At 38.8% G+C, this 22495-nt stretch overlaps 3 protein-coding genes across 4 annotated transcripts in view; 2 read left to right on the top strand and 1 right to left on the bottom strand.

The window, feature by feature from the left end:
• The first annotated feature begins 4284 nt into the window (after positions 1-4284).
• Positions 4285-10165, top strand: plek2 (pleckstrin 2). 2 transcript variants are annotated; one of them, XM_042388880.1, is made up of 10 exons: positions 4285-4616; positions 4716-4803; positions 5802-5966; positions 6570-6754; positions 6876-6967; positions 7374-7561; positions 7698-7799; positions 7895-7978; positions 8255-8333; positions 9825-10165. In XM_042388880.1, exons 2-10 carry the CDS (start codon positions 4732-4734, stop codon positions 9950-9952), a joined length of 1095 nt encoding a protein of 364 aa, XP_042244814.1. In that variant the 5' UTR covers positions 4285-4616; positions 4716-4731; the 3' UTR covers positions 9953-10165. The 2 variants fall into 2 exon arrangements, with proteins under 2 accessions (XP_042244814.1, XP_042244815.1); XM_042388881.1 differs by lacking the exon at positions 4285-4616 and adding an exon at positions 5121-5528 and having other exon boundaries at positions 4727-4803; positions 9825-10163.
• Positions 10166-10599: 434 nt separating this feature from the next.
• Positions 10600-15273, bottom strand: si:ch211-10a23.2 (Galectin-related protein A-like). The gene is made up of 4 exons (XM_042388850.1): positions 14834-15273; positions 14411-14496; positions 12619-12799; positions 10600-11482 (listed from the first exon to the last, which is right to left on the bottom strand). Exons 1-4 carry the CDS (start codon positions 14966-14968, stop codon positions 11339-11341), a joined length of 546 nt encoding a protein of 181 aa, XP_042244784.1. The 5' UTR covers positions 14969-15273; the 3' UTR covers positions 10600-11338.
• Positions 15274-16990: 1717 nt separating this feature from the next.
• Positions 16991-22495, top strand: part of zfyve26 (zinc finger, FYVE domain containing 26) — a 28496-nt gene continuing 22991 nt past the window's right edge. Inside the window, exons 1-8 of the mRNA XM_042388255.1 lie at positions 16991-17096; positions 18679-18966; positions 19084-19159; positions 19491-19577; positions 19812-19961; positions 20378-20717; positions 21923-22047; positions 22266-22430. Coding sequence (XP_042244189.1) covers positions 18776-18966; positions 19084-19159; positions 19491-19577; positions 19812-19961; positions 20378-20717; positions 21923-22047; positions 22266-22430 — 1134 coding nt within the window. The 5' untranslated portion in view covers positions 16991-17096; positions 18679-18775. The remainder of the gene's footprint in view (positions 17097-18678; positions 18967-19083; positions 19160-19490; positions 19578-19811; positions 19962-20377; positions 20718-21922; positions 22048-22265; positions 22431-22495) is intronic.

The raw sequence follows: 22495 nt of genomic DNA, 5'->3' as shown, positions 1-22495 counted from the left end.
CCCCTGTATCAGAAATGTGGCTCGGAATCGGACAAGGTACATCAACATCAGCAACCCTGCTCAGCTCATTAGGAGATGACTTATGTGATGCTCTTGTACGTTACGGGTTGCGATAATGTAAGTGCTTTTGCAGGATGAGGAAAACTCAGTATTCTCTAACTTATCACAGAAAACAGGACATTCCAAGAGTCTTTCAAATCCCTGGAAACATACTGGGATGGGACTGCTTACACCTGCATATACAGATAGTGTAAGTGCTTTTGCAGGATGAGGAAAACTCAGCACTATCAAACTTATCAAAGAAAAAAGGACATTCCAAGAGTCTTTCAAATCCTTGAGAACATACTAGCATGGGACTGCTTACACCTGCATATACAGTGTGCCAATTACAAGGCAGCAGTCTGGAGGCACTGCCTGGACATAGCCAGACATAGCAGAGCCAAAACGACATGAGTGGACAACTGATGACAAAGCTGGCAGAAACCCATGTGAACATGGGAGGACATGCAAACTCCACACAGAAAGGATCTGGGACGGCTGGTGTTCGAACCAAGGACCTTCTGGGTATGCACAGGTGACTGAATTAGCAAAGCACAGGTGATTGAATTTAGTGACAGAGAGGGGAATGGTCTTGTTCCTGAACCTTAGTTATAATAGTAACTTCATTTAAGGACAGGGCTGGTAAATTAAATAGCATGGATAATTATAGACCTATTCACATGGGTGGATTACGGACCGGACCAGGCCCAGGGGCCCAAGGGCTCAGGGTGCCCCTAAGCCAGAGTCATTGTGTGAAGTCTCTGCATTTCCTGTCACATGGCCAAAGGGCTTAGTCATTAATGTCAATAACAGAGCCCCTGTCTGATGAAAGACACTTTCACATAGAAGGGGGTGGCGAGGGGGCTCAATGCCCAGGGGTCCATCGTCTCATAATTCATCTATGCCTATTGCCCTTGCCAGTATTCCAGTGCTGGGAAGGATCCTGCTAACAAGGTTGCAAATGTTTGCTCTCATCACTGATAATCAGTTTGGCTTTAAAAGAAAACATGGCACTGATAAGAGTATTTATGCTTTAAAGGAAATAGTTGCTAAATATGGAAGCCAAAATTCCACTGCATTTATGTGTTTTATTGATGCATCCAAGACCTTTGACAGGATTAATCATGAAAAATTATTTCTGAAATTGCTTGCTAGAGGTTTTCCAAAGTATATTCTTAGAATATCAGTCTTAATGGTGTTTGCCAAGGTGGAATTTTGTCTCCTATTTTGTTCATTGTGTTTTTGGATGACCTATCGAAGCAATTGAATTTGTGTAACACAGGCTGTCTTGTTGGAAAGTCTATTATCAATCATCTTACGTATGCTGATGACATTGTAATATTTAGTCCATATAGTGATGGGCTGCAGCAATTACTGAAGGTGTGCTCACAGTACGACAAGGATTATAATATTAAATTTAATGCTCAAAAGAGTAATGTCATGATAGTCAGAAGTAGAGAGAATAGAAAATCAGTTTTTCCTGAGTTTCACTTGTGCAATTTATTATAAATAAAACACCTCGGCCATCATTGATAGTGTTGTGAACTATATCCTCAGGCCAATATGTTGCTTTGCAAGTTTAGTATGTGTTCTTTCAATGTAAATTGATCATTATTTAGAGATTTCTGCGCACAGCTCATCTTTGGTGTTGCTACTGAAAAAGTAGTATGTGGAGGCTTACAAGGAGGCACAGGCACAATGATGCTATGAGGTTGTTGCTTCAGGTTCCCAGACGTGTTGTTTGAATTAGTCAGAGAACAGCATCATAGAGGCTTTAACAAGCCCGAGGAAGAGCTGCTCCCGGTACTCATCCAGGCTCAGAAAACACTGGCAAGATAGTCTACATATGAACTTTTTTTTAAATTGAATGATGAATTGTTGTGGTTTTATCATATATGTCTTGTTTTCTTTTTCTTTCTATGTGCTATGGACCCTCTAATGAGTCTGAAATAAAGTTTGAATTGAACTGAATTGAATTAAATGTATCCACATTTTAAAAAATGGACTTGAAAAATATTTCCTTGCCAGAAAAATAAAACTTAGAAGTCATTACTGCAGAGAAGGTGTGAAATCTTGAATCTTTCACTTGCAGAAAAATGCTAATTTTGGAATTTGTAACCACCTGTGCTTCTCAAATAATCAGTTTTGAACATCAAATAACTTTTTAACGGATGAAAGTGTTCCATGTTACACATTCAGCCATTTAGTTTGTCATCCCAAATGAGAATCCTGTCCCTGTTTCAGTCTCATAAAAGCATTAGCTTGACCAGTGAACTGCTCTGTGTAACCAGCTGTGGACGTGGACATGCAAACACACACCCAGCGAACAATAAGTCTGTGGGCCAAGAAAACAGAATCCGGCAAGTGTTTGTGTTTTAAGTGTATGTGACCAGGACAACCGGGCACTCCACGTGAACTGACCTGCGTCAGAGCCCTTCATATCCTGGCTTGCCAAAACACTGTCATCTTTTTTTCTACGTAATTAATGTTTGATTTATGGTTAATGTTATACAGAGGGCATTCCAGACACACCTTAATCTGTGACTTTAACACTCAGCTCTCAGCTCAGAGGAACATGTTTGACTCAAGAAAGGTGCTTGAGTGTCAGAAGCAGGACTTTGCATTATAGTTCCTGTATGTGTTTAACAGATTCTTTTCCTGGTATGTATCTGGCTGGTTGCCACACTGAGTCTGGTGCACATTCCAGTTGTCTCATACCTGCATGCTTGTACGAGCAGGTTCCTTCTCTTTGGAGACACAATGGAGAGTTTATAGGAGTCCTGCAGCATGTAGGAGGGCTGGATTCATGCCTCACACATTATATTGAACCCTCTTGGTTTTCATCAAAAGGGGGCGTTACATTACATTAAATATCATACAACCCCCTAAAATAATTAACAGCTTTTCTGAAATCCTTTATATAAAAAGGAAGAATGTGTAGCCTGGCGAGACGATGAGACTTTAACAAATCTGATAATTACATTAACACATAACATACACAAACATTTTTGATTAAAAAAATTCCTTCAATTAGTTTTTTCAAGAATTGTGACTATGATGATTTACAAAGACAATAAAGCTACTAAGTCTGTATTTTAATTTGATTATAGCATCTTTCAAATTCAAATTCTTCTGGTTCATATGTTGTTGTTTGTAGAAAAATTATCTCAGCGAAAACTGGTGCAGTCCATGTGTTGCTTTCAGCTATTTGTCAGCGTTCCCAGGTTGGATCCACGGTGGAAAAGTTTCTTTTTGTCACTAGGAGGCGCCAAAGTCAGAACTTACATGTAGTGGCTTTGATTGCCCATCATACAATAGATCTATAATTACCTCAGTTATGGCAAAAACATTATACAATAAAGAAAGATTAAAGATTAAAGATTATTTTTTAGGTATTTTTGCCTTTGTTGGACAGTGAAGTTGCAGACAGGAAACAAGAGAAAAGCGATGGGTATTACAAGCAACAAAGTTCCCCAGCTGGAATTAAACTGGGGACATTGCAGTTATGTGGCATGTACAGTAACCATTCAGGTACCTTTAACCACAATGAACTTAACTTAAAGTCTCCCTCCACTCGAAAATGTATTTTGTTCATAGTTACTTCACTTGAAAGTTTGAACTTCACTGTGCAGGATAATGTCTGTGCAGAGTTTGATACTGGAAAGCTGTTTTCACATTCATCAGTTGAAGCAGGAAAGTTTCTCTGTGCTCTCTTTAAATCTGAGTTTAAGACATGATTTGTGACATTACAACTCGTCTGGAACCCAGTTCTGGTCCAGTATTCAACTGACACAAGTGTGATGTGGAAACTTTAAGCCTCCAGCGCACAAACACTGAGAATAGACTTTACAGTGAAGTAAGAGACATCTTGCATCCAGCAGTCAAACTTTTTGAATTAAAATAGTTTCTGTTTCAATTTTACAATAAGGGAGAGGGAGTATATGTCATTTAAGGATATCTAACTGGGCAAGTGACCTATTTTTTTTATTATCAAAAACAAATTATAATTCAAACCAGACTATCTTTAAGTATTTTAAAACATGTCTGGAGGATATTTTTAAAGAAATAGTTAGAAAAACACTTTGCTTTCTTGCAACAAGATAGATAAGGGGTTTCCTGGTTGCCAGGTAACCTCATGGTGAAGACAATACTCCAGGAAATGACAGTGCCCAGCCAAGAAATAGTCCCCTTCCACCCCACCCACCCCCCTCAAAAAGCCACTACAAATTGTATTTTTTCTATTACTCTACTGTATACTATATTTTTCTATCCTTCAATTTGATTCTTTGGTTTTTGTAATACTACTTTTTTTTGTAGTAATACGTTTGGAAAGAGCCAGACTGACTGTTTCCTCTTGTTTCCGGTCTTTTGCCTAAGCTAAGCTAACTAGCTGCTAGCTCCAGCTTCATATTGAGTGTGTAAATAAGAGCGACATCACTCTTCTCATCTAACTACCAGCAAAAAAGTAGAAAAGCATACTTCCCAAAATGTTGAACTACTCCTTTAAGGGCAGTAAAAGTTATTATCTTGTTGAACTTCAGTGGAAATCTGAACTCCAAAGCTGTTTTTTTAACAGTGTAAGTATGAATTATGACAGGATGCTGCTCTCATTCATAGTTGAAATTAAGGACAATCTCTTCCTCATTCTGATATGTTCTCTCTTTTGTAACTACCAGGAAGCAGGAAAAGGAGATGGAGCAGAGATCAGTGTCCTGCGAGGCCACATGTGGTTACAGCAGCAGCAGCAGTAGCCTCATCAAACAGGTATGTGCACCCTGCAGGAATTAACATCTGAAAGAGACTTGAGCCCAGCTGTCCCCCTAATGAGTACAGCTGCTACTGGGGACAGCAGCTGCCATAGGCCCCCCTGCTGCTTGTTTTTCATCAAAATAGGATAAAAATCTTTGGTCCATTTAGAAGTTGTTCTCTACAGCTTCATCTCCAGGATCTGGATTCTTCACATACTGAAATTGATAGAGAATTAAGTTATTGTGGAGTGAAAACTTCCCTAAAAAGGACTTTCCTCTTTGATTTTCTCTCTCTCTCTCTCTCGCACACACACACACACACACATACTGCAGGTAAATTCAATTACATTTAGAAAAAAGCAAAGCCTGCGTCTGCTGACATAACACTGCAGACATTACCTCAACATTTTCAGAAATCCATCATTAAAACATGCCAAGATTCATGAGTCTTTACCAAAACATCCTCATCCACGCTGAGCCTCTGAAGGAGTCAGTGCGCCCTCGTGTGATCATCGGCAGAAACTGCAGGATTGGTTGGTCTACTAAGTGTTGAGCAAGGTGAGTGGGTGTGAACAGGGTGACTCATATTGAGCCAAGCAAAAAAAACAAAAAAACCCTCCCCTATACATTCAAAACCTGAGCAGGCAGGAACAGACAAAGCTCATTTGGCAAATCGCACCGGACAGAATGGATACAGATAAGAAAAGCACGATTCTAAGAGAAGGATTCCTGGTGAAAAGGGTGAGTTGTTTTTGTGAAATATGTAAAAATACAAATGTTTATTTCATTGAATCAGTGTGCCATTTAGTGAAGGATATAACCCATCCATATATATAATTGTGGAAGAGAGTTTTGGCTACTTCTTAGGCTGGTGTAAACTTTTAGCACTAAATCAGCCTAATGTCACTCTAATGTAATGTAATGTCTTATAACAGGACAAGAAAGAGAAAAGAGTTGATCTTTTTTTTGGAAAATATCACAAGTTTGTGATCATTTTTGATCATCTGTTTACAGGGTCATCTTGTGCACAACTGGAAGGCACGCTGGTTCGTGTTGATGCCAGACAAGCTGCTGTATTACAAGTATGAAGGAGGTAAAAGAGACTCATGTCAGCGAGGGAAAATCCTGCTGAAGGACTGTGTCATAACTTGTCCTTTTCTGGAGTATGACAATCGGCCGGTGAGTGTTTTTAGTGCAACAAATAGGTTGTTGATTAAAGAAAGGTTTCAGATGACTGATATTGAAAAGTTCTTTGTAGAAATGCGTATCAAGATTGTTAGCGATTGAAATTCAACTGTTCTCTTGTACCTAAAATATTTCAATACATACAAATAGTTTTCTGATGTCTTCACTGACAAACTCGGTTTGAAACTCGGCAGTTAAACCCAAAGGAAGCTGAATGATGTGATTAATTTTAAGGTTAAAGGGGAGATATAATAAAAACCCATAAATTAACATACTTTTATAAAGATACAGATATGATATTGTAAAATAACACATATGACTTCCCTCCTGGCTCTGTCTATAACATGGAGGCACATCAGTTTCCATTCAGTGTTTTCCTTTGTTTATGTTTTTATTGGTGGAAACCGCACTGAAGACGTGGCTTCACCAGCAGACACTCTTTGATCCTTTCACATCTCACCTGATGAGCAAATTCATTGCCTCAGGTTACTGCTTTGTTAGGACTTGAACTCTGTCATCTGCCAACCCTTACCTACAATTTATCACCCATCTTCTGCTGATTCAGTAACATTCGTCCCCTCTCTCTTTTCTTCTAAGTTGGTGTTTAAGCTTCAGACAAAGAATTTGGTGGATCATTTCCTGGAGGCTTGTTCCCGGGAGGAGCGAGATGAGTGGGCAGCTGAGATCACCGCTGCAGTGGATAAACTGCGGACAGGTGATGGTGGGAAAGCGACCAGCCAACAAGACCCTGCTGGATTCCAGTTACATGACATCAATCTGAGGTAAGCTGTGTAAACAAATCCTCTCAAAACATGTTAAACCTCCTGGTGTTTTCACAGCCTCACCCTGTTTGTTTATGACTATATTAATATCTCTTTCTAATTATCTCTGGCCTTCTTACAGCAAGGTGTTGGACTCCATGTATGATGTTCACAGTGGAATCAAGATGAGCAACCATGTGGAGCAGGGCAGCACTTACCACAACTGTTTCTCAGGTGAGCCTTGAAACTCTTTTGCTCTCTGATCTGAGAAGATATTTACTTGTAAAAACCTTCATCATCTATAAATATGGTTTTATTCTCTGCACCTCGTATGCTGATAAAGCCACCATCTATAAAACTATAGCCACTATATTCAAGTGCCCTGCTGCAACTCAAATTTTGCTTTTTTAGCCATCATTATGATTTAAATAATGAAGTTTTGTTATTTATAATGACATATTGTCTTTTTAGATATGGCGAGATTATTTTATATCACCTTCCAGACACACATGCTGTTAAATATGCTTTACTTAAAGAAAATAAATGCAACATCTATCTACTAATGTGTATTTGTCTCGTTCCATGTGCGTGTATATGTGCGTATGTGAACATCTACTATACATGCATGATGTCCATGCAGGCTCAGCGGTGGTGGACTGGCTGGTGTTCATGGAGCTTGCTCTGACCCGTGTGGAGGCGGTGACGCTGGCCTCGGCCCTGCTGGAGGAGGGTTTCCTGAGGACTGTCGGCCTGAAGAGCGTGGAGGCCCTCCGCACCGCCGGCCTCAGCGAGCAGTTCATGGACGACTCCACTGCACTGTACAGCTTTGTAAGTACCAGGGAGTGTGTGTGTGTCTCTCCGGCAAGATCAATCAGTCTTAAATAATATTTACACACATCATACACAGATTTTCAGTGTTTTATGGAGTGCAACTTAGTTTACAGTATGTCATTTTTAATCCCAGTCTGACAGTTTGAAGAAGAGAGGCAGCGTGAAGGCAGAGACGTCGCTGTCTGCAGTGGAGCTGAGCGGAAAAGTGATAAAGAGAGGCTACCTGCTGAAACAGGTGAACACATATTTAGTTATTATGCCCTGACTTTGTAGTGTTTTCATTTGTTCACATCATGTTTGATTGTCAAACTAACGCCTCTTCAAACACAGGGACACAGAAGGAAAAACTGGAAGGTGCGACTGTTTGTGCTGCGTTCAGAGCCTGCTTTCCTTCATTACTATGATCCCACCAAGGTGTGTGCACAGGCCTCACTATGCAGGGTCAACCGAGGCAACAGCAAATACAAAAACACAACAAAACATAAGATGACTTAAATAATGACTTCATTGATGAAACAGCTGAGCAGAGTAAGCCTGGCCTCAAACAAAGCAGTTGTTTTGTTTGCCTACTGTATGCCTCAGGCCGGCTATGACGCTAAAGTTGTTGTTACTCATAGTTCTCAGTTCAGTAATTCCCTTCCACACTTCTTAGTCAGTCTGATCCACTTCCTTTCTTCTGTCACTTATTAGGATGACATCAGCCCCGCTGGCGGCTTCTCGCTCCGAAGCTGTCTGGTATCCTCTCTGGATGATAATGGAGTTCCCTCAGGTGAGTCTGAAACTCAAGTGACCTCCAAAACCTCAGAAAAGAAGTTTTAAAGCAAATAATAAGAAGGAAAGGACAACAAATGAAGAGAAATGGTTTCGGTTTCCCCCTCTTTTTGACTGAGATCATGTCTGGGAGGTAATTCCTTAATTTGATTCCTTCTCAGACATGAGGAGTTTAGAAAGTTGAGTGGTGTCATGAGGAGGCCAAGAAAATTTCACTGCTACTGCGAAGTTAGTCTTTGCATTTGAGGTTCATTTATCAAAGTCTGGTGATATTCTATATGTTTCTTATTATGTCATGACAAGACCAAAACCAACAATGAATTGATCTTTCTAACAAGTTCTGTGTGTACATCCAACGCCTGATATATATTTTATTCCTCTGTGCCACAGAGCTTCATTGTTGCCAAAAAGGATTAAAAACAATCAGTGAGCCAAACCGTTGCACTGAAATGTTCCTTCATTATGATGAACATGGGCACCGTAGTGTAATTCGAGTCGATCCTGCACATATCGTCCTTCTGCCAGAAATATTCAGTTGTACAAATCTGCAGCTAAAAATAGTCCCCATAAAATTCAGTTTTCTCATGTTTGAGTAATATTTGCTGAAAACCACCATTTTTGTCGTAATTACAAATAATATTTTCACAATTTGCCATTTTATTGACATAATGTCATTTTTTTCCTTTGACTTATCAATTTAATATTTTGAGCAGTTATTTTTGGATTTATTCGGGTTGATCACATGATGTTGATCAGCTGTGATAGAAGGAAGGTTGTGGAACTGAGTCTTCTTCAGCAGACATGTAGGAAATGTGTGTAGACGTTTTGTTTGTTGAAAGTGAGAATAAATCAGCCAAATAAAGGCAACAGAATTGGCGGCTGCAGTGTTATGATATGTTCATGTGTGAGTCAAGAAGCGGCGCCTCATAAAGGTGAGGAGTTTAAAAGAACAGGCCGCGACAGAAACAAGTCTCAGCAGTTTCCTTTTTTAGATGAAAGCGTATATTTATGACCCAGTCTGAGTGTTACATTCAGGATAGTCAAGTCAGATAAGTGTTGAGAGATGGATTCACACATTGTTGGATTTGGTCTTGTTTGTTGACAATAAGAAAAATATAGAATAACACCAGCCTTATCATTTAAAGCTTTATTCTTTATCCTTTATCTGGATCCCTTTATAGCTTCCAGGTCATGCTGTACTTTGTCCTCCTGATGAAACGTGCTCCATCTTTTATGTCATATAACACTGATGTGAGTGTAGGGTGATCAGCGAAGAACAAAAGCTATTGTTATTTTTATTTTTCACCCACATGTCTTCCTTGTCATTTGAGTTTTCAAATTTGTTAACATGCACAATGAAAAATATATCATTCAGCTTTTCCTATTGAGCTATAACTCCACTATTTCTGCTTTTATCTGTCAAAGTAACCTGTAAACCTAATGCAGTTTTACTTTATTAACCACGTCTCCAATCTCTCCTCTCATGCAGGTGTAAAAGGCAACATTCAAGGCAACCTCTTTAAAATCATCACTCAGTCAGACACACATTACTTCATCCAGGCGCCGACCCACAAGGAGAAGATGGACTGGATAGATGCAATCAGAGAGCAGACATAGAGCAGCAGATTCGGGTTATTTATCCAGTTATGAAGAAGACTGAATTTACACATTCCATGAATGTACTATAGCAACAAACTGGGAACACGTTATCAAATGAAAGTGTTTGAGGGTGCATAACATTTCTGTTCATCTCCAAAATGCCAATTTTACAGAAAAAAACAGCCATTTTTAGCTTGATCCTTGATCCATTGAGTTTGAAAAAGCCTTTCAAACTCAACAGTTGTAGCAATTTTTCTTGTAATCGTTCAGTTTAAGTTAAAAATGTTTTTCATATGTTTTACAGCATTTTTTCATTATTAAACATAATAACTTGAACTATTTTATCCACCTTGTATTTTCTCAACTCCAGAGGCCAAGAGGAAGTACAGGTAGAGACAAGAACAGCCTCAGGAGGTATTTGTCACAATCATCAAGTTTTAGTGCATGCTGGAGGCGCTCCCAGCAATCAGGCAGGCACTCCCACTCAGCAAGCTGAGTCGAGCCTTTATCTGGATGATTCAGCGTGAGCTGGTGATAGTTTAGAGCCTGTTTCCAGAGAAATCCTGAATGACACAATGCATTAGTGATATATGATACCCTACAGTGGGTTTAGGGTTAAATTAAAGTAGCAGTTGCTCGTCAACAAAGTGGAAAAAGAACAAAAATAACAACAAAAGTGATTTATTGCAGGGATATGAAACATTCACATAAAAAGTGCTAGTGGTAAATGAAAAGTACACAAACCATTGGGCGTTAGTAGCTTTTTTAAAGCTGACTGTACAGTAAGTTGATAATGATACAATAAGAGAAAGTGTGACAAACTCTTCAAGCTTTGGAGACAAACTGAGAGGAATGAAACTTACTTTATAATACTGGCATGCACTAGTGTACTTAAATTGTTTTAAGTTATTACACCTGTTACATTACTTAGTCGGGCACAGAAGGACAATCTTTCTTTTAACTGATTTCAGAAACTTCAGCATTCAAAGGTTAACTTCAGAGAAATTAATGACAAACGCCTGAAATCTCTTTTTAGATGCACAGAGACTGATGCCGCGTAACTTTTTTGCAACTTTTTTGTTGGTACAAATGTTCATCGAAGGCAAATATTTGTTTAAAACTTAATTCAGTTCAGTTCAAATCACATTCCTCAGTTAATTTAAGACACTGATGACTGTTACAGTCAGTCAGTATCTTCAAGTCCCCAAACAGGTAATCTAGTGAAGGCACTTTGTCTTATCACGTGATTACGATGCAGGTGTAACTTTGTTTGAAATTAGAAACACAACATCCCCATCATGGGTTAATTTATTCACTCAAGAAGTAGCTCTAGCCTAATCCTATGTATTGTACACTGTTCCCGAACATTCCTCATGGTATTTATCTCTGAGTGTGGCGTCGACGTTAGGCCACCTTGGTGAGCTGTAGGTCTCCGAAGACTCGTAAAGCGGTGAGGGAGGCGAGCGGGGAGAGCCGGTGGGTGAAGCCGCACAGAGGCTGTCCGTCCACCAAGATACGAAACTGCTGGTGCTCACAAACAATCTCCATCTACGAATCGGAGGGAATATAGAGGAGGTGAATATCAGTTTCTTTTATACATTTACATAAGATAAGATAAGCTCAAACTTTATTGATCCAAGGAGGGAAATTTAGCAATTTAAACTGGGGCAACAACAGAAAAGAAAGTCCCATTCATGCTAAATAAGAAGTTATAGTTTGGCCTTATTTGCTGGCTGGGTATGGAGATTATATCTTGAAATATTAACAGTCATGGACTCAGTCATAGAGGATAATTCTCTCTATCAGTTACATCCTTTCCAGCATTAATGAAATTAACAGTCCAGTGTACAATTTTTGATGGGACATAATGTGATTTCTGGATTTTAAAGCTCAACAAATTAAAATAATGGGCTATTACAAATCACTTGGGGCAGTAAAACATGCAAAGCTTCTCTAAGTGCATCTTAAAAGCCGACTGTACTGCAGAGTGATTCACAGTGAGTGCAGAATAAGCATTAGACACATTACAGTCACCCAGCAGGAAGAAGTGCACAATACAGTCTTAATGGGACCTATAGGCTTTCCTCTTTTTCTTTTTCTTTCTTTCTTTCTCTGTATTCTGTCTGTACTCTTGGAATACTCTGGAATATTGTGCACCGGGATGTTAAGAAGTGGGTAAAGGAATAGTGAGGAATGTTAAAGGATAGGCTCAAAAATATACAAGTCTGTCTTAAGATAATAGTCAGGCTCCCATTTGAACATTGACACATGTTTTTCGTCTTGTTCATTTCTTGTTCAATTCATCCTAAGATAATATAAGGCTTCTGCTGTCCAAATTAGTCGTAACTAGTGGATATCTTAAAAATGCCTTTTTAGTACAAATTTCCCTTTTTTTGTTACTATCCTTCCTCTGTCACCCTGCAGGGGAAACAGAAAGGAATGTTGTTCTAAAAACTTTGGAAAATATCTACTTGATTTGACTCATTTTAGCTTTGAATACATTTTTTACACAAAATGAGGACTGTGGATTTTGTCCCCATCACTTAAACTAAAAGCACGTTATAAAGGAAATTTATAATGGTCAGTATGAACAGGAGGAATGATTACATCTTATGATTACATTCAAAACACTCTGAATGAGTGTCACCCATCTGCCTCCACAATGTCAGAGAATACAAATGTACCTTGAAGGATTCTCCGGCTGCGAAAGGAAAGAAGGAGAGGGTGTTTTCAGCTGGACCCCACTTTCCGGCCAGACGGGCGTTTCGCTGGACGGCTTTATCCATGAAGCTGACTTTTAACTGAAGACCCACATCTCCCTCTTTGTCCTCTTCCTGAGGTTTACTGGACACAGTCACTTCAATGCTGAGCAAACACACACCAGAGATCAGGGACAGAAGCACAACATTTAAAGAAGAAAAAAGCCATTTGGCTTTTCTGTCTGTTTTTTTCTTCTAATGGAATCAACTGAGTTATAAACCTTTGATGATTATATTGAGAACAGTGACATCTTCTGGTCTTTATCACAACTGTAATGTAGTGATGAAGCATGTAATGAAGATTGACTGAATGATGATGATGATAGTAGTAACTGATAGTGAATTTAAGCACATTACTGTGACCGTGAGAGTAAATTACCTGGATAAAAACATGTGTGATAGGCATGATGGTTTATATGTGCAGAAGAATGTACTTCAATGCAATTCAGAGGTACTTGAACTTCACTATTTGTCCATTTTATGTTAATTTACACCTTTACTCAACTACATTTATGTACCAGCTAATGTTACTTTGCAGATTAAAATTTTACAAACAAAACGTTTGATCAGTTTATAAAATATGAAGCATTGTTGTACATTAAACTATCAACTAGACTGTATAAAGTAGTTCAAATTAGTGTCACTTTGACCAGCTACTACATAAAAATACTGCTTTATTGTTAATGCATCAATGATAAAGATCCACTAATATAACAAGACAACATCGAGAGGGGCCATTCTGCATAATACTTTTGATACTTAAAGTACATTTTGGGGTAAATTCTCCTGTACCTTTAGTAATATTTTAAAAGCAGGACTTGTAGTTGTATTTACTTATATATTTTAAATATGAAAACTTCTTTGTCAATTTTTCCGTGGCACAGCTCTATATTTGGCCCTGATTACATGCAAAAACATCAAAGACCAACAAAATTCTTCAATTTTTCGTGGGACTTCTGTGGTTAGGTTATTGGCCTGGAATAATTACAGATTTGAGTAATATACAGTTAATTCAACTCCAACAACTTCTTTGAACCAAAATGACTAATCGCATGATTTTGGCAGCACATTTTCTGGAAAATAATGGTGCCTTTGGCATGAAGATAATCTAACGCAACACCATGTTTTCATTAAATCTATGTCATCTGGCTGCTGTGTTTAAGACATAACGACAATAAAGTCAGTCAGAAAGTCATTTCTAACTAAAGGGTCCTTTGGGAGCATTTTGTCCTTAAAACCCTTCTGAGGTTTTTATGCTGCTAAAAATAAGGAAAAGTTCTGCATCGCAGTTTATTTTAGTACAATATGTTTTTTTTCTGTGTCTGCGCAACCTAATTGTGATCTTCTACTGGACATAATTGATGACTAAATGAATAAATAACCAACTGATGTTATCAACCAAAGAAATTCCAGAGTGACTGTTAACATTTCATGGGATTTGGAGCTCTCCCACGCACATCCACAGGCTGAACCTATAATTAGGAAACGCACTGGCATTACAAAGATATTTTCCCAAAACAGGCTCTAGCTGGGTGGTTGGCATATGCCCTCAAAACCGAGACAACAGCTGCCTATCTGCTTCAAAATCCTGCTTTATTGTATACCGGGGAATCTCCATTACTAACTGTAATTGGCTGCCACGTCATGTGCGCAACAGTATATTAATAATGCATAGCTCGCTTTTTGTCATAAAATGAAAACAGGTGTGTGCACTAACCTCTTGGGTTTTTTGTTAATAATTCCCATAACAACCAGTTTCATTGAAGGCCGCAGCCCACCCTTTATCTCTCCGATATACTCCTCCTGTGAAACAATGGAAGTGTGTACAGATCAGCGGTCACATTGGATGAGGCCTGTCGCTAAACAAGACAACACAGTCAGTTTATTATCAGGAGGATAAAACTGCTGCTCCCTCAGCGTGCAGCCTGCTGGTGTCTTAATCTGCGTGCGCTGCAACCTATGGCACCGAGGGGGAACAATAGCTTTATTGATCCGGATTTTAAACAATCAATGACTCAGCTGCATAAACTCTGCTTCTCTGTTTTCCCTCAGTAGCCTTAATATTTTTAAATAAAAATAGCAGTTTTGCAGATATATGAATGCACGTCGTGCCGAATAAACAACTGGAAGCTATACATACATTTTCTTTCTTGTCCTTTTCTTCCATTCCACTCAGGGCGTGATGCAGTGTGGAGGTTTGGAGCGGTGATGCCAACTGAGGACTGACTGACTCTGCCTCCAGCTGGCAAACCCCGCCTGCACTACGCGTTGTCATGGAGACAGGCTCCCAATTTGGCACCGATGGTGGTGGGAGAAAGAAAACAGGGAGGGAGGGGAGACATTAGAGGCTGAATGGACGTTTTTCAATTCAGTCCTATTAATTTGGGTGAAAAGTTGGTTAAAGTAGTGTCTTGTATCCTATCCCAGTATCCTATAGAGTTATTCGGTTTTTCATCTATATGTTTTCCCACCACTAGCTGTTTAGGATCCCTCCCTTCAATCAACCTGATGCTGCCTTCACTGCTCCTCGTTAAATCCTATTACTAAAGAAAGATACTATCCTGTCTTATTCTGCCTTATTGTTTGTCTTTATCATGTACTTAAGCTCATCTTTAATACTGATTGTCTCATTTGTCCCACATGCAAGTTTATTTAAGAATAATCACTGTGGAGCTGAAATATTAAAACTAGATTTTGACACAGGGTCCCTCTACAAGACAGGCCTTTAAGATTATATAAAAGTGCAGGAACCACCTCAAGACCTTTAGAATTTTAATGTCAAAGTGTGTTTTAGCTGTAAATATTACCAAACAAATTTGCAATTAACCAAATCGACAGTGGCTACTTGCAGCTCCAGTATTTCATTAGAAGTGCTGTAAATAATTGTTGTATACAATGTAAATCTCACTCAGATCTTTGTTACTCTTTTTTTAATTGAAATTTTAACTTAATTTATTGTAAATGTGTTTATTTTTTAAAACCTGACTGAATGAAACACACAATAATTCCATGTGCCTGTGAAAAACACAATAAAGTCTCTTGAATCTAGAATAAAATAACTGTGAAACAGAGTGTCTGGGGCTCCAGGGTTATTTGCCCCGGTTCCCAGGTTGATAATCCAGCTTTATTACATTAACCACAGTCAGTGCCTTGTTTAATGGCACCTTGACAATTGCTGCTAATAGAGGAGACTGTAGTACTGTATTGTAAACTGTATGAATCTGCAAAGGATTTGTTATGCAAAAGAATGTGACATCAAATTCTTCCAACATATGTTCCTACCAGAAATTACAACCAGACTTGACAAAACTATCTTTATTTAAGGTCCATTTTTTCTTGATCCTTCAATTGTGGCACATGGTCGTCATCAGCTGATTAGCATTGCACACTATGGAACTTTAAAGGATTAGTTTACAATTTTTCAAGTCTGTCTTAACAACAGTCAGGAGAAGCTTATACTGTATGAGGTCTCAGCAGTCTGAGTTAGTCATATCAAGTGGATATCTGCCACATTTACAGTCTTTTTAGCATCAAATTCAATCTTCGTGTTTCCCCAGACAGTATTTCCCTGTTCAGCTGTGATAGAGGTATAGTAACAAAAAGAGGGACTTTGACACCAAAAAGACTGTAATGTTGAAAGATATCTACTTGATTTGACTCATTTGGACGACTGAAGCTTCACATTAGCTTCAGATGAACTTTTAAATACATTTTTGCACAGACTTTTGGATTTTGGTCCCCATCACTTACATTGTAAGTGCATTATGAAGGGATCTTCTGATGGTCAGTACGAACAGGAGGAATTATTACAGCAAGAAAAACCTATTTGAATGCTCATTTGGGCTCCTGAAACAGACTTGAAAAATTGTGAACTCTTAAATATTCTATAGCAACTGAACCTTGGGACTTTTCATCCATGTTGACTTCTGAGGTCCTAGAAGTGCTCAGAATCATGGAAAGTTTGAACATCAGTTTCATGGCAACTGGGCAAATTCAATGTGCTGTTGAGGACTGTGCTATTTAGTTGAAAGCTCTAGAAGTGGACTTTTGAGTTGAGGCTTATTTTCACTGCTGTTTCTATGGTCACGAATTAACCGCAAAGCACTAAAGCCAGCTTGCCTACAGATATAGAAATATTCGTCTGAAAACGTATTCTAAATTAAATAGTAGCCCAGTGTTTCTCAGTAGTTTGATTCCTGTATTTCCGACAGCGCCTGAAGGCAGCAGCGAAAACCGGCTCCTCGTGCTAACCTTTGACCAACCAGCGTTGGAGAATCAGCTGATTGTGTCACATGACCTACGTTAACGCTCACCTAGCCTCCTAGCATAACAGATGAAACGAAAGGAGTAGCTGGGAGGATATTTATCCCCAATTTCGGGGAGAAAAACGCACACGGAAATGAGTAAGTAACTTTAATTAATATCAGCTGTGTTCTAACTGCTTCATATGTTGGCCTGGAGACGCACCTCCGACATGTTACGGAAGTTAAGCTAAGTTACAGATTCAGTTACAGCATGTCAGCAACATTTCGGCTAATGCTAACTTGGGATCAGGAAAAAAAAATAATCAGAAAAAATACAAACATTTGTATTTTAAAAGCGTGTTTATTGTCGCTGGTTGAACACAGAAACTCACTGGACAGTTTTATGTCATGTCTCTTACTCAACGTGCATGGTTTGTTTGCACAGGCAATTAAAGGTACAGTTGATGTAAATAAAATATTAGAAAATGCAACAAGCATGAGAGTCATTGAATTACATAACTTCACATACTTTTTTTCTATCTGCCCAATAATGAGGATATGGTCAATTAGTGTCCCGCATGACCAGCAGAAAAACAGTAAATACAAACAGCATGTTTTAGATAGATAATAACGTGTCATTCACTCTTTATTCCTGCCATAAACACATAATCCATCAATTCAAAAGCCCTACAGCCTTTTATTCTAAACAAACAGAGCAATTATAAATCTGTTAGGCTCTACTTTACTTCATAAAGTGCTAGTATTCAGTTTATGCTACGGATATTGCAAATGTAAAGGTTCACAGCAACTCCTACAGCAATTTTAAATTCATTCTACATTTGAGCTTAAAGAGTCAACAAGGTCGGTATATGTATTTTTAACTAATAGCATATAGCTCCTCCCGTTGGTTTAATATTTTGAATGGATGGGTGATATGAGGATACAGCTGAGAATTTGCCATAGCATCTCTCTTTGCCAGAAACAAAATAAATCGTCACACGCAGCTAACAGACCTTCTGAGCACACTCATTCACATATCACATGTCATCGACAAGAAACTGCCACAACCAATCAATACATAATTGGAAAAATGAAAAACGATCCAAAAACTGTGTAACATATAACATGACCATTTTTCATCTTGGGTGCAGATCTTGCTTCTGAATGGTGTGTTAGCAAAGACGATGAATTAGGGCTGCATTTAACTATTGTTTTCATTATCGATTAATCTGTCAATTGTTGTTTGGTCTATAAAATGTCACAAAATGGTGAAAAAAGTTGATCACTGTCTCCTAAAGCCTAAGATGACATAGCTTTTTTTTTCTTAAAAAAGACTCAAAACGATTAATTGATCATCAAAATAGTTGGCAGTTCATTCAATAGTTGGCAACTAATTGATTAATCAACTAATTGTTGCAGCTCTGAAATACAATACTATGAACAAGCTATTTTATTATTGTTATTGTTGTTATTATTAATCTTTATTAAACAAGAACTATGCACAAAAAACATTTATCTCAAAATGAGAAGAGATTATTTATGCCAGATTTAGCTATTAGCTAATTTCCTAATTGCTAACATTTGCCGTCCCTGGGCAGGCACACACAGAGCAATCATCAGAATATTCAATATATCGACTTTGCAATCGCTTTATCCTGTTTGTTTCAAATAGTCCTTGTTTTGTGTAATTATATAAGTTCAAGTAAATCCAATAAATATTACTGTTTGTTTTCTGTGTCAGGTGAAGAAAGCTCAAGCATCCTCCTTGGCTACATGGTCGTAAAGGTGCTCCTGCAGTTGTGAGCACTGAGCAGAGGAGCGTCACAGTGAAAGTGGCCATGCATCCCTTCGGCTGTGAGGCTGAGACGTCCCTTCAGGACCTGTTTGAGTACTTCAAGAGGTGCCTGCAGCATGGAGAGTGGGAGCTGGCCAGTGCTTGTGTGCCACAGCTGGTTAACTCCGCAGGAGGACTTTCAGAAAACCTACGGGACATAATCAAAGCTATTGTCTGCCATCCTTACATTTTAAAGTGAGTCACGCAGGTTCTTCTTTGTCTTTTAAGCTCATTAAAGGAATGTTGCTGATATAGTTGCTTTTAAATTTGTGCTATTAATGAAATGACTGTATGTAATTGATGATTTTGTAGATGGGAGTCTGTGGGCAGTCCACATAAACTGGCTTGGTTTTGGCTTCAGGTCTTGGAGAAATGGACAGAAGAGCAGGTAATAATATATAAATTATAATAGAATATATGTAGATTGCAGTTTTCTGTGTTCTGAGGTTTCTTACACTTGTTTGCTGCACAGTGAAAAGCCATATTTTAATCAAGAAATGTTTAGACTTGCTATCCTTTAGCAACATTTGTTTCTGTTAATGTCACATTGTTTCTTTGAATCCTTGTTAGAACCAGAGAGACAATCTCAGAAATTGCACTGTGCCCTTTCACAAGTCGGGTAGTTTAGACTCTTGAAACGGGATGAAACATCACATACAGTTTGACTTAATAACTCTTTAAATACTGCTTTTTAAAAATGATTTTATTCTCCACTGCAGGTTTCTCCCAACATCAGAAGGGAGCTGGAGTTCCTACTGCTACTGGAGGAGCTGGGGTCAGAGGGCATCACAGAGACGGCTCTCAAGGTTACTGTGATTTTTGTCTACTATTATCTATCAAATCTGCAGTTGACAAAGTTGTTAATAGCAAAAGCATTTTACCCAACAAACAAATTAATCAAATGGAGCTGTTTAAAAGATTATTAAGTTATGTTCATATGTATGGAGAATGATAGATTTGATCTGTTGTGTTTTACTTCATGTTTCGACTGGCCTGTTAACACACAGAATACAGAACTGAGATGAATTATCTCTCAGCAGGAGTTGCATCAGGCTTTCTTGGACACACAATCTGAGCAGAAGCCTCCAGAGGGTTCGAGGACAACAGTTCCTGCTGTTGAGTCTTGTCTCCAAACTTTATTGGAGAAAAAGAAGCCAAGACTCGCCCAGGCGCTAGCACATTTCTTACAGGTAGAATCAAGCATAAAATAACTATGAAGAAACAAACTATAAAAAAAGAAATTGCACAATGTTTAATTTGCTGGATTATGTCTCTTTTCTGTCCTGTGTGCACATCATTTTATCAAACTGATGGTAATGGATGCCAGTAAAACACACAAAAACAATGCATACATGACAATATAAACATGAATATTTATGATTCTGGGTGTTTTCAATGCAAAACAATCATTTTAAATAGTTTTAACATAAAGTAAGTTGGTGTAAATTTATGATTACTACTGACAGAGCAGAGTTTAATATATCAAAATGGACAAAATAAAATTTGGTTGTTCTTTAGTTGTTACAATCAAACATACACACATAGATTTAGCTCATTTTAGAACACAATCCTGCTCCGGTTTCCTCACTCTCACCATCTCCCGCAGGACCAGTCATGCACAGAGGACCACACTCTCCAGCACACGTTCATCCAACACCTGATGAAGAAACTGGGAAAGCCGGAGAGACGGCCCGAGAAGATGGAGGAGTGGGTGGAGGAGATATACGCTGTGTTGGCCGTGATACCGTGGAGCCCTCGTAGAAGCGGCGGGCAGTTTGAGGCGCTGTGTGAAGCTCTGTGGGCGGCCAGAGACGGGCCCCTGAAAGAGGAGAGGGTCCTGAGCTCGCTGCTCCGCCCGCGATGTGACGCTCTGGTCTCCGCGTACTGCTCCACTGCTCTGAGGCTTCAGAGGGATCATCTGCTGAGGAGTGCGCCTGACACACAAGGTAGTCTTTAGTGTGCTTAAGTGCATCATGTAGCACTCTGATAATGATGAGCCCAGTTAATGTAGTTTACTTATGACACTTTAAGCGGCGCCATATCATTATCTATGTCTCTAATGACTGGAACTCATAAAGAAATGTTGAGAGATCATCGGTATTTTCCGTCTATTGTATTCAAGGTCAACTACAGGTGTCAGTTAGAAAGTGTGATGTAGCCAGGAGCTTTGTTCCTGTAAATCAGTTCCTCCTCTGCGTTGCGTTTGATACTGATAAGATATTTATAGCCTGAGATTGGGTCTTCTTTGCTTGCAGTAGTAAAGGAGAAACGTTGACTTCACCTGTTTCCTCTTTTTTCATCGCACTTCTGCTTCTGTGGCTGAAAACACTGTCACAAAAGTTTAATCTGGCAGCTTTTCTTGCCCATATGCAGTTTTGTTTGTGCCACACAGACTTCCTTTTGTTTTCTAAAGATTTAGAGTTTTATATTAGGGCTGCAACTAATGATTATTGTCATTATCTACTAATCTGTTAATTATTTTCTCCATTCATCGATTAATCGTTTGGTCCATAAAGCAGCAGAAAACAATGAAAAATGATGATTACAATATCCTAGAGCACAAAGTGACATCATCAAGTGTCTCGTTTTGTCCGTCAAACAGTCCAAAACCTCAGAATCTTTTATATACAATAATGTTTCTCAATTTTAAGAACCTGGAACCATCAAATGTTTGGTGTTTTTGCTTGAAAAAATAACTTAAAGGATTAATTGATTATCACAGTTGTTTCCTGTTATTTCCTGTATTTCTGTCCATTGTCTATTTGATGAAGTGATTCATTGTTCAGCAAATGTGTGATAATGATGATACCAGTGATGATGGATTGGTGGTTTATGGTTCGCCCTACATACATACATTACACTAATGACACAGGTTTATATGAGGGGAAAAAGCTAAAAAGAAGAGATGTTGGACATGGGTTTTCCTCTCACTGCCTCCCATAATCTCTTATTTTCAGACTCACTAAGAGGCAAGAATGCGATTCTTTTGCGTTTTCCTCACAATACTTTTTGTGTTCGCTCACATAACTGTAGTTTGTCTTGCAACATTTTGAATCCCCTTGCAACACTATCATTGTTTTTGAAATAGTATAGTATTTTCTTTCTGTCTTTTTTCTCATCGGCTTTTTTTTTTTTTTTTTTCTTTTTCTAGTGGACCTCCCTGAAGCAGAGAAGCTGGCCCTCAGTTTATGTTGCCACAAAGATCGTCCATCCATTTGGAAGACCATCTATTTTGAGTGCCTTAGTAGCGGAAAGCACTTCCTGGAGCAGGTCTTGGTAAGTGGACCTGAACCATTGGAAAAATGGTAATCCATTGTTTTGTAACGAGAATTAAATTCCCTACAAGGAGTAAAAAAGTGTACAAAGTCTTCTTTCAGTAGTTTAAGTCTCTTTATTTTTCATAATTAGTACACAATCCAATTGGCCAAGTAAAGTTGGTTAGCAACCGCATGTGATGAAATTCAATAATGTAATAAGATTGGTTCTTCCTGTAGGTTACTGGACTTGACCTGATTAAACACGAGGAGTTCTCTCAGCTGAAGGACTTACTGCAGTTGGAGTTCCAGCCTCTGTCTCGTCTGCTGTTGCTGCTGGGATGGACTCAGTGTCGCGGTCTGAGTTCAGCTCAAACGCTGCTCAGCATCCTTCACTGTGAGCAGGTCAGGACTGAAATCATTCACCTGTCCCATCTCATCTGATCTACAAGCATAACTTGAGTCAAAAA

This window comes from Thunnus maccoyii, chromosome 16 (genome assembly GCF_910596095.1).
Source record: "Thunnus maccoyii chromosome 16, fThuMac1.1, whole genome shotgun sequence".
Taxonomy (NCBI): Eukaryota; Metazoa; Chordata; class Actinopteri; order Scombriformes; family Scombridae; genus Thunnus; species Thunnus maccoyii.
This window is presented reverse-complemented; position numbering and strand designations above follow the sequence as displayed.

Coding starts and splice junctions, on each gene's coding strand:
- plek2 (XM_042388880.1), top strand. CDS start 4,732: ATGGAGCAGAGATCAGTGTCCTGCGAGGCCACATGTGGTTACAGCAGC. Junction 4,804..5,801: donor GCAGTAGCCTCATCAAACAG/GTATGTGCACCC, acceptor ATCTGTTTACAG/GGTCATCTTGTGCACAACTG. Junction 7,562..7,697: donor CCACTGCACTGTACAGCTTT/GTAAGTACCAGG, acceptor TTTTAATCCCAG/TCTGACAGTTTGAAGAAGAG.
- si:ch211-10a23.2 (XM_042388850.1), bottom strand. CDS start 14,968: ATGACAACGCGTAGTGCAGGCGGGGTTTGCCAGCTGGAGGCAGAGTCA. Junction 14,497..14,833: donor AAAAGGACAAGAAAGAAAAT/GTATGTATAGCT, acceptor ATTGTTTCACAG/GAGGAGTATATCGGAGAGAT. Junction 11,483..12,618: donor CAGCCGGAGAATCCTTCAAG/GTACATTTGTAT, acceptor TCCGATTCGTAG/ATGGAGATTGTTTGTGAGCA.